The 11942-nt window shown below is 33.4% G+C and overlaps 1 protein-coding gene across 2 annotated transcripts in view; it reads right to left on the minus strand.

Annotated features, from left to right (window-relative positions):
* LOC110111406 (DNA-damage-repair/toleration protein DRT111, chloroplastic) overlaps positions 1-6668 on the minus strand; it is a 15904-nt gene extending 9236 nt beyond the window's left edge. The window contains exons 1-2 of one of the 2 annotated variants that reach the window (XM_020843268.2): positions 6546-6668; positions 5532-6444 (exon numbers count right to left, since the gene is read on the minus strand). In XM_020843268.2, the coding sequence (XP_020698927.1) occupies positions 5532-6395 (864 nt within the window). In that variant the 5' untranslated portion in view covers positions 6396-6444; positions 6546-6668. Of the gene's footprint in view, positions 1-5531 lie in introns of both variants that reach the window. The other variant, XM_020843267.2, reaches the window with a different exon arrangement.
* Positions 6669-11942: the final 5274 nt, after the last annotated feature.

The following is an 11942-nucleotide window of genomic DNA, read 5'->3' on the forward strand; positions in this document are numbered from 1 at the left end:
CTCCCTCTCTCTCTCTCTCTCTCTCTCTCTCTCTGTGTGTGCTTGCGGTCGGCACAGGCAGTCGGCAATAGAAGCTCGGTCGGGGCTGAGAGAGATCTGGATTTTGGTCGGGATTCAACGTGAGAAGGTAGAGCAGCTGGATGGAGGAGTTCGGCCTGGACAGGGACGGAATCAGAAGAGCGATCGTGTATGGAGCGAAGTCGGAGAGCTAGCCCCGAATGCTCTGTTTGGCTTGGTATTTAACGACGCTGAAGAGATGCGATCGAGGCACTGCAGAGTCGCGGGATACCTGGGAAGCGATCGCGGACGGCGCCGAATCGGCGTAAATCTCGGCAGAATTTGAGGATCCGACGGGTAAGGTTTGATTCTGAGCTTCTCTTTTTTTTTGTTTCCTTTGGATATAGCATACAGGTCAACATCTGGACAGATTTCGTACAGACGGATCGTCCCGACTGCTCCAGGTTCGTACAGACGAAAATGGCAGATTTCTTCACAAATTTCTTCAGTTCGTCCAGTACTAAATCCAGTTCGTACAGACGAACTGCACTAAAAAAAATCAGCTTTTTGAAGGGTTTTACAAGTTAGCTAGCCTTTATCACCCAAGTCATCCAATTATTACTATCATGAAAGAAATTAACTGAATAGTTATAGGACTTGCAAGATTTGATTACAAAGGAACTCACAAATATGTAAACACACTGAGAAGTCATCCAATTATTACTATCATGAAAGAAATTAACTAAATTGCTATAGAACTGGTAAGATTTTATTGCAAAGGAACTCACTAATATGTACACACACTGACGTTTAACATGGTTATGAGTTTATGGCTCCTTAGTTTGCCTTACTAATGAATGAAACCAAAAAAACATTTTAAATAAAGAGGTAAGTTGATAGGCACCTTTCCAAGTGGCTTCATGCGTAAAAGGCCTAGCCCATAAGTTATGCAAACTATAGGATCCCAAGAAACTTAGATCTTAACATGTGGGCCAATAATAGAGCCACGATAGAAAAACTATTAAATACAAATTTCACATTTCTCATATAGATGGTGAGCTATTAGTAATAAGATTCTTTAATATAGATCTTTAAAAATAGTTACCATCAATTTTGAATAGTTTTGGAGATGAATTGATGATTTCCTTGAACATTTCTAATGGCCTTTACAGGTTATTAGTATATTGGGGTTTAATCTGTCAGATGATCAAACACTTCTTATAAGGATCAGGGATAAAGAACTACAGAATTTCATTGGAAAGTTTCTAGTTATTGACTTTACAATATCTTTAATAATGCTTTTACTATTGAACTCTTTGCACATATGCAAACTTCAACAACTCTTGCAGGCTGAAAATTTGTATGTATACCTATATACATTCCTCCAACCTCAATTGGCCTTTCAAGGATTTGAAGTTTCTTCCCAAGGATTGGAAGCTCATCCTATAAATGCTAAGGCAATTAATGATTGACTTCGGCCACTACTTTCTAAATGTATAATTTTTTTAAGAACCAGCAGCCTTCTAGGTTAGTTCCATCACTACACCTCTCACAGACAAATGTATTTGGCGAGGCAATTGACCTCGTCAAGGTTAACATGACAGAAGCTGTGTTCCGCTAACTCTTAATTTTGACTATGTTTTTTAGGTTGTTTATAATGCCTTGGAAGTAGACACAAGTCATATCCTAAATCATGAAGGATATCTTATAACTTCAGCAACTAAATGAACAAAGCATGCAGAGACCCTCTTCTTATTACAAAGAGTCTTGTAATATCATTTATACTCTTAATACTCTTAACTATAATAGCAGCTATTAAGATAAGAATTTATACGCAGCTCTCCTCAGTTTGTTGGTTAAGAGTTTGGCTCTCAATTAAGAAGTCCTAGGTTCGAATCTAGTGTATGTATTGTGGGTGTGTTTGAATGCTGCCCCTAATCCCCCCTATTCATGCAGTAATGACCACGAAGATGGAGAAACAACCAAAATGCTGATCATGAAATATGGCCCCTCTCAAATTTCCATTAAATTGTCGCCAAGAAAATAAAGCATCCAAATCGTCATTGCAAGTGCAGAACCACTATCATTATAAGTAATATAGTTCATGCTCCCATTACTCATTAGAGGCTATAAGATACCATGCTAGGGTGGTCATCACTAGAAACCTCATTTTCCTGCTGCATGCGGACCAGCAAGCAGCTATGTCGACAGCGCCTTTCATTTTCATCATTGTGCCTTCTACCATTGAGAGAGAGAGAATATCACTCCTCTGCCTCCAACAAGGCCCTTATTTGTTTCTCTCCTTGAATCAGCAACCTCACTCCCAAAAAAGGCAATAAACAAAAACTAGCATGCAGACTAACCTGTTAACTTCAACAAATTCAAGCAACTTGGATTGAGCTATTAGCGTCTAAGACCGAGGATGAATTGGGTCACCCAAGTGAATCATACAATAATATTAAATTTGAAAAATAAATATTTAATATTTGATTGAAGGTGGTTTAGAGAAATAATAAAATACTCAAATACTTTAGCAACATTAATTTAACAATAATAGCAAGTTTGATAATTCAACAATAATAGCAAGTTTGAACAAACTTTTGCAATTGTTGCTGGATAAAGTGATTCATTTTTGGAGTCTAGGTTAGATCACATGCCCCTTAAAAAAAGTAAATTGGATGAGATGTTCCTGAAACAAGAACAAATCCAATGTAAGAAAATGAATAGTTGCTGGAACTACTTGCACCACTTCCCAAAATGAGCCTATTAGATTTGAATCAGCCAGGTAAACAAAGAACTTAGTTAAAGGGAAATAACAAAGACCTGGTTAGATCTAATTCAAGCTTAGGTAAACATAAATCAAATCAATTAATCTAATTCGGTCACAGTTACCCTCAATCACATCACTTGAACAAAATAGCCTGATCTACCCTTAATTAACTCCAAGTCAAATCAACATAAACTATTATGACTGTCATAGTTCACTCCTGATCCCAAAGGACATAAGACAAATATTGACATTCATTTAAGAACAACATTAAAATCAAGTTAAGGCACCAAAATTTTAGAACAGAGCCAAGAGATGGCAAAGGATAGGAAATGGGCAAAAATGATAAACAAAATTGGATGAAGTTGATTGCATCGATTCCTTTAAGCACCACACTGGATATGAAAAGACTTCAAATGCATGGAGCAAGCTTTTTCATCAATATATCATGATCTTTCAAATATATTATGTTACATTATAAAGACAAAAAAAAAAACTTTAAGTCAAAGAAAATTACCTAGCAAACAAATAAAAAAATAAATTATTTTCCTCAAGAACAATATATTGCATAAGAACTAGAAAAGCCTTGTCCATGCCTAACCAACAAGATCCAGTATTCTTCTTCATATGGTATAAATATCCTAAATCTTAAAATATTTACATACATTAATTATCAGAGGATATATCTATATATTAACGGATCTCTAAGCATCCACATCGCCCAACTACCATAGGTTTATGTTAAAAATTAGGCTAAATCACACACCATCCTAAATGGACTAGTGCTCTAATTAACAACATTGAGCCAAATCCTGCTGCCTCAAACTCTCTTTCAACCTGGTTAAGGCTTGCTTAAAAAATTATGGTAGCCCACACAAAACTCCAACTTAATTTTCGGCTTATTAGGAAATTTATGGAAACTATCAAGAAATGCTTCAGGTCTAAGTCATCCTCCCTAACACTACAATAACTGCAATTTAATCGGAATAAACCAATAAAGAAACTAGGGGATCTAAATAAGATTTATTCTCTAACCCTGAACCAAATTGCCTAAGCCATATACAGCTAAATTGCATCTACACCCTTTAGCAAAGGTTCCCTTCATATGGAAGGTATAATTAATAATCTACGCTTGTGCCTGATAAAGAAGGGAAAAAAACTAGCCTAATAAAGTCCTATAATAAGGGTAACAGTAAAAAAGAAAGGAATATTCTTTACTATTTTAGCATCCAAATATGATGATTAAGCTTTGGACACCACAATAATAAACTAGTAAGGTTTTGAAATTGGGACAAGGAAAACCTTCTTCTGGTTAAACTATTTAAGCCAAAAAAAGGGTCCGTCTTCAAGGATCTCAGGTTGCTTAAATATTGAAGAGCACAAATCATACAGACAATTCACATATATGAGGGCCTTATGTTGCATAAAAATAATAATTAATGTTGTTAAAACTAAAGTCATAACTTCTAAAAATCATATATCAAGGCATGAAATGAAATCTAATTTGTGCTATTCAAAACTATAATGCAAACATAAGCTTTCATATTTCTCAAAAAACTCCAACAAACAAATATTTACAACAAAATTTGAAAGAAAATGTCAGCTTAAGCAAATTGCAACAGAAGCAAGTTGCAAGACAATGATGTTAGAATAAAAGATGAAAAAAAATTTACCTTTTGGTCTAATATTAAAACAACTAAAAGAAGAATAGGGGGGCAGATGTCGCCAAAATTTAGAAATATTTCATGATGCTAAAAATGATAAAAGAAAAGCACCTATATTTTCACGTCACGTACATGCAACTTGCAACTATTGGAAGAATAAGTCAAGTATTGATCGAACTGAGAGTCTAATTATTGAATATCAATTCTATGCTACTAAAATAATAATTGGTAGAAAATTATAATAGCAAGATTCTGTTTGATTGCATTTAGGAAACTGTTTGCATTCTAAGAATTCAACGAAAGGGGTTCATAGGAACTTTAATTTCAATATTTGATGACATGTAAGTGTTTGATTATACACCTTCTAAAGCACTTTCAACTTCTCATGAGATTAGTATCATATACCAATAATTTGGAAACCCAAATCAATTGAAGCTCCTTTTTAGGCTAAGATTTAAAATCATTGAAGAGGAAGAAGAACATATTCAAATCACAAAAATACTAAAAATTCTACATTGGGTGGATGATTGTTGTGACTGGGAATATCTGAGTAGAATATTACAAAAATAAATAAGGGTAAAGAATAGTCCTATAGTAAAATGATAAAACATATTTAGATGGTATACAAGAAGACTATATGAAATCATGTCAACAGTTATAAAACACTGCTCTTGACCAAATGAACAGAAATGAAAAATGAACGAATACTGACTGGCAATTGACAAAAGATGCAATTTCAACAAGTGTTTAATGCATTATTAAGGTGAAAATGATACATATTAGTTATTTAGTGTAAGAAATTTACCTATATATAAGTCCTGACATGGAAGGACAAAATGCAATGTGTGCTTAACTAGATGGCCAAATAGATCAAAGTAAAGATGCAGTCATAATTATACAGCACAAACTAGCTAACTAATAGAATCATCTTCTTTCCAACCAACACATGCTAGTTTCCATTGTTCCATCACATCTTCCAACATATCAAAACATTAAAACTACAAAATAATTTTACCTCCAACATTTTTATTAACTGGAGATATGTTATAGCATTAGTAATATTGTGTAGATACTCAATTCAGGAAAAACAAAAGTAGGCTTACCATGTTTCGGAGAAGCATGACGCGTGTTGGTGGACCATTCAGGTTCACACTCTTCATCTTTTTCTCAGCCTTGGTCTCACTGGCATTCACAATCACACCAGCCCGTCTGTCCGTCTTCTTTGCCATGAGAGGTGTGGTAATCCCTTGTTCCAGCTTACCAAGACCCTGCCCTTCCTTCCACCCCATCTTTGCCATCATCCGCTGTGCGGCTGTCATCTGACCTCCAGCACCCACACCAAGCCCAGCAGACCCTGACTTCCCAATAGTAAAGCCTTCTCCGCTGGGCGGTGGTGAAGGCGATCTTGGCACCGCACCACCACTCATAGCAGCTCGCCTCTTCCATGCTTCCTCACCTGATATGCTCAACTTAGACTGATAATCCTTCTCTTCCCGCTCTGCAGCCTCACGTTCCCGCTGCTCCCTCTCTCGCTCCCTCTCTTCCTCCTCCCTTCTTCGCCTCTCAACCTCCTTCTTTCTCTCAGCCTCTGCTGCCCGCCTCTTCTTTTCTCTACGATACTCTTCGTAATCATTGGGCCTTGCAGGATCATACTCATCAACCACAGTTGATGTCACCCCGACTAGGGCAGGTTGAAAGGACGAGATTTTCGTGTCACTATCCGGTAGGGATGAGGGGGCGGTGGAAGCAGAGCTCTTTGATTGGGCAGGTAGTGGGTTTTTGGGTTTGGTTTGTGATTGTTGGTTCTTCAGCACGGAGTGCGGGGAAGGGAGAAGGGAAGGGGTTTTCCTGAGGGTAGGTGGAGCCATTTTGGCGCTGCTCGACCATACTGAGTTGCTACTTTTCTCCTCCTCTGCTGCATTCTTCGATGATGGGGGAGGGAGGTCTCCGTACAAGCCCCCCAGCATTATTTGTTGCAGTTCGATTTTAAAAAAAAAATATTGTCTTTTTGGTAACCTGAAAGAATTCTTGCTTCTGAAAAATTGATGACCTCTTCTGCTATTCGGAAAGTAAGGAAAATTTGAATTGAGAGGGGCTCGATGAGAAAGGATGCTGACCTCAGGCCGTCGGCCACAAGCGGCCGCAGGGAAGGAAGAAACCCTAGTTTTAGGGCTCTCACAATCGAATCGCTCAGCTATGAGCTATCTTCGGTAGACGAAGGCCGCACAGATGATCATTTAGAAAAATTAAATCGCATTAAAAAATTAGTTTAATTAATATTAATACTATTTTTAATAATTAAATTATTATGTTTAAATGTGCCATAATTAAATTATTAAATTTTTGATAAAAGTATAAATAGTTAAATACATTTTCAAAATTTTCTCATATATGAGTAGGAGGTTAACTCTTACTAAGTGGAGAAATTATTACGTGTGATCATCGGATGACATCCGAAGGCGAATCAGAACACACCACATCATCATTTTGTTGTGTACTGCAACTGTGTATTGGGTGACGTGACGCATCCTGATTCGCCTCTGAACGGTATGATGATCAAAGCAATAATCTATCCACTAATTGAAGGAGACCAACTCAATTTTCCTTGTAACTCTACTTCTACTTATAACTCCCTTTAACCTCTCACACTTCTATAAAGCATATGTGGTAGGGGTGTCAATTCGGGTCAACCCGTCGGGTTCGCAGGCGGGCAGCGGGCAGCGCGGCAGGGGCAGCGGGCAGCAGCGGGATTGAGCGGGAAATTCATTTTTTTAAATTAAATGGGTTTTCGGGTTGACCCGGCAACCCGCCGGGTCAACCCGACCCGACCCGTTTTATTAAACGGGTTGAATCTGTAAATCCGGACCCGACCCGTTTATCAAACGGGTCGGGTCCAACCCGGATTTTCCAGGTCGGGTCCGGGTCGGGTTGTCGTGTCGTGTCAAATATTGACACCCCTAATATGTGGTCAAAAATAACCTCCCACATGTATACATGACAAATGGGGTCGGGATCAAAAGCAATACATAACAGAAATTTGAGCCCGTATGATAGAACTTGTAATGTACTTTAACATCTCTCACATAAAAACTTTCATCATCTGAACATGAATGCATATAACAAAAGTAACATAAATACATGATATTGAATTAGAACACATTACACTTCAGGAGATGATGCGTGTATAATTTTCATACACATTTGACATTTAAAAAAAATCATTTATAAGATAGCTTTAAAATATCATTTTATTTTTTTTATGAATTAAAACCAATATGAAAATGATATTTTAACATAAAATATTAATAAATTTGTATAGATAAAACCAACGGGTGAAATATCAACTTCATACAATTAAATGACAAGAAAAATATATTATACATTGTACCAAAAATTACAAGGTGAAAAGATTATTATACTCAAAAATATATTTTACTCCATAATTTTTTATAGAAATGTCAAAATTGAAATTAGAGATAAGGTATTAGGAGCCTACTGCCACACCCCGGGATCTAAAGTGAAAGAATTTGATCTCTATTTCATTTATTCATTTTTCTTTTTTTTTTCAATTAACAGTCGATATTCATTCATTTTCAATTATATCATTTGATAACCAAAGCTAATTATTTGCTTTGAAGAAAATAAGTAAATAACAAGAAAAATATAATTACATTTATACTATCAATATTTATATCTTGCTTCAAAAATCAAAGTTCAAAAAGCATATATCCAATAGCCACTAGCAGTTACGAAAGAATACAAATAAAATAGAGAAATTAAAATACCAATGCTGCTAAGCCTCAATTTGTCATATCTTTATCTTTACGTTAAATCATATAATATTGTGTAATGAATATAAATGCCTAACAAATAACTAAACTTATCATTGCCTTCAATTTAAGGCAAAATAATTAATATGTTTGCTCTAGTAATCTATAAAATTTGTATCAAGCAATAATCAAATTATAAGAAAAATATTGATAAAAAGGATTATCAATCAATGGGTCATATTAATATGTTAGGCAGTCTCAATGCATATTCTATCTAACTTCAATTCTATGTATCAATGTGTTTAATACATTATCATGTAAATATAATCATAAATATAATTATGAAGATCAAGATAAGACAAACAGCTTTAATGTGATGTTTTATCCTTTTATATATATATATATATATATATTATATATAATATTAGTATTAGATATATATATATTTATATATATATTAATATTATAATTATACTATATTATATATATATTATTATATATATATATATGGTCAATCTTTATTTTATATTTGATTATTTTTATTTAATTATCTAGTTTTAATAGTTAGTTTTTTATAATCATTTAAGAGTCATCATCCTCTACCCATCGGCATAATTTGATCAATTAGTTAAATGCTACAACTAGGATTATACCATCAACATTTTATTTAAAGAAAAGTTTGTTGGCCCACCCTCTTGGAAAGGGTATAATATTTTAAGTGTCAACCCATATTAATTATATTATTAATGACCATTCTTTCATGCTTACATGCAAATGCTATATTTTTTATGCAATATAAGTTAATATCATGTACAAAATATAATAATTTATAAAATATAGGGAGATGTATAAATTTGTCTATCATGTATTTACTTCAAAAAATCATAGCTTTTAATTTATCTAATAAAGTTCAATAATATTACAGTTAAAATACCAAAGATGATCATATATATCATACATAAAAGTTATACAATGAAAGTTCAATAAATCAGGATAAAATACATTTTGTGGTGTATTCGAGAGCGATAAAAAACAGAAATCAAAATCATCAAAAACATGATTAAGAATATGGTCACTTAAAATGAGCAGAATAATTTTTGGAATAGGAATGATGAACGAAAAAGGCTTGACGGACTTTCTCTCTCCTCTCTCTCCTCCTCTTCCTCTCCACTTCTTCTTTCCTTGCCTTCCCGACCAAAGCAAATTAGAGTGAGGAGAGGAAGTGGTTGTGGAAGGGATATTTTATGGAAAATATATTAAAATTTTTATTTTTAGTGCTTAGCACCCCGACGCTCCGACCCATCACTACAACATTGCATGTCATTATAAAGTTATTGTATAATAGAGCTTTTGATGTTGTGGTATAGTGATTTCTAGCATCGTTGTGCTATCCAACCTAGTGTAGCAACACTCATAAGCATAATGCTGCTGCACTCTAATTTAAAAATTACACTTACCTCGAGAAAAATGAATCTCCTAACTAGCCCATCAGACAAATCTCACACCACATCCTCCAAACTTCTTTGTCTTCTCTCTCTCCCTCTCTCTCTATAATAGCTCGTATTTTAAATTTGTCAATTTTTTCCTGGAGTTATTATAACTCCAAATCGTAATCTGTCTTCGACATAGTATTTTGATCGTAGTATTTTACTTACACGAATTTTTTTCGTAATTTTTGGACACCTATGAAAATCTTTAAGAAATTTATATCTATTGGTACAAGTGAGGATTTCGGGACCGTCAGGTGTCCCTTTTGCAAACCAAGTTTATCGATATTTTTTAAATAACTTGTTTTATTTTTTTGGATATTTTTATGTAGTTGTTTAAGTTCTAAAATGATTTATTTGAATGTTTTATTAAAAGAAATTGATTAAATTAAATATTATAATATTATATTATTATATTATTATTAAATATCTTAACCCATTAACTTAAATCCATTTAAAAGTTTCTTTTATTCCTATTCATTCGGTAACAGAGAAAATGAAAACGAATTAGAGAGAAAATAAGATAGAGAAATGAAAACTTGAGATTTGGAGGCCGCAATGCGATTTTTGTCCGTCTAGCCAATTGGGAGATTTGCTCGTCTCGCTGTAAGGAACTTTTATCCTATTTCTGATTTCAAAGATTTTATGTCTTTGATATTTTTCTGATCGAATTTGTATTTCAATTACCGAAAAATATGAATAACTTTACATTGACAAAACTTTCACCGTGTAACTTTTTGTATGTTATAGCGATCATGATTATGAGTATTTTGAGTATTTATTTGAGATTTTTCATTAGGTGATTTTAAAAATACAGTAATTTTTGTCTATCTTGAAATTTATTTTGACATCTAAAATTAGTTGTGTAGTACAATAAAAATCTTAAAATATTATTTTATACAATTCATATTATTTTAGTAATTTTCTAAAAATATATATTTCTACCTAATAGGATTCTTTATTGTCTACCATTATGTCATTTAGACATCTTCTTAATTAATCTTATTTATGCATATTTACTACAATGCATTGAACATGGATGTGAATATGTGCTTGAGTAATAGTTGATCGCTATTACTTTTATAATATTATGATAATAATATGCATGTGTGAAACAAGCAAGTAAAGACTGGTTGACCCGCTGGTTGGAGACTGATTGATCCGTACAGGATGGGAGGCCAACGAACTTTCCTTTAAATATTGTGGTTTGATGTTGTCCTCTATTAATTCATGTGATACATCCATTGGGAGTTATAAGAAGATTATTATTGTGTCGACGAGCAAAAAGTAACGACTCTATTTACTGAGCCAATAATTTACTAACACTGAAAAACACCGTGATAGCGAGGACTTCTTACTTGTTTAGTGTGACTACTAAAATGCATGCTCTTGAGGCATTATTTTTATTATTGTATAGATTTATTATTATTGCATAAATTTATTATTATTGCATTATTCTATTGCTCGTACTACTTAATTATTATTATTATTGATTTAGATACTTATACTATTTGATTCTACTGATTCACTATACTAATAGTAATCATGTGATATACAGGATTTATTGATCATGTGATTGAGATATGGTTTAATATTGAGATAGAATAATTGGATAGCATATGCATACTTTTATATGATTTTACTACATTGACATGATTTCAGCAATCTTTTGCGATGTTTTGATTCGATACTTTACCTGATTTTTATACTGATTGGTATTGCAGATACGAAGATTATTTTATAGATTTGACACTCATTCTAGTTTAATATGTTACTCGCTTTTATACTATAGTGTTTTACTATTTATAGATTATATTAATACTGTATATAAATTTTATTATTTTTGTACTAATTCAATGATCATATGTATGTAACTATTATGATTTAACTATTGACATACATATTGCTCTTTTATTGTGCTTTAAATTCAGTTGTAAGTTTTAGTGATATGATGGGCTTTTTAAACTCGTTATATGTGATTAAATAATTTTAGATCAGGGCAGGGGAGCATGAGTGTGAGACTGGTCAGGATTCTTCAGATTATGTTTCTTTTATTATACTCCTAAGTAGTATATATGATTTTTTTGGAATAAATACAGATGTGTACATTGATATTTTAAATTATAGAATATGTTTTACTATTTAATATTGATAGATGATATTAAACAACTCTGGTTGTTATTTATTAAAAGATTAAAATGATAGTTCTTTTAATTTAGATCTTGGAGCATTGCGCGCGCGAGCACACACACACACA

This window comes from Dendrobium catenatum, unplaced genomic scaffold (assembly GCF_001605985.2).
Source record: "Dendrobium catenatum unplaced genomic scaffold, ASM160598v2 fragScaff_scaffold_134, whole genome shotgun sequence".
In the NCBI taxonomy this organism is placed as follows: domain Eukaryota; kingdom Viridiplantae; phylum Streptophyta; class Magnoliopsida; order Asparagales; family Orchidaceae; genus Dendrobium; species Dendrobium catenatum.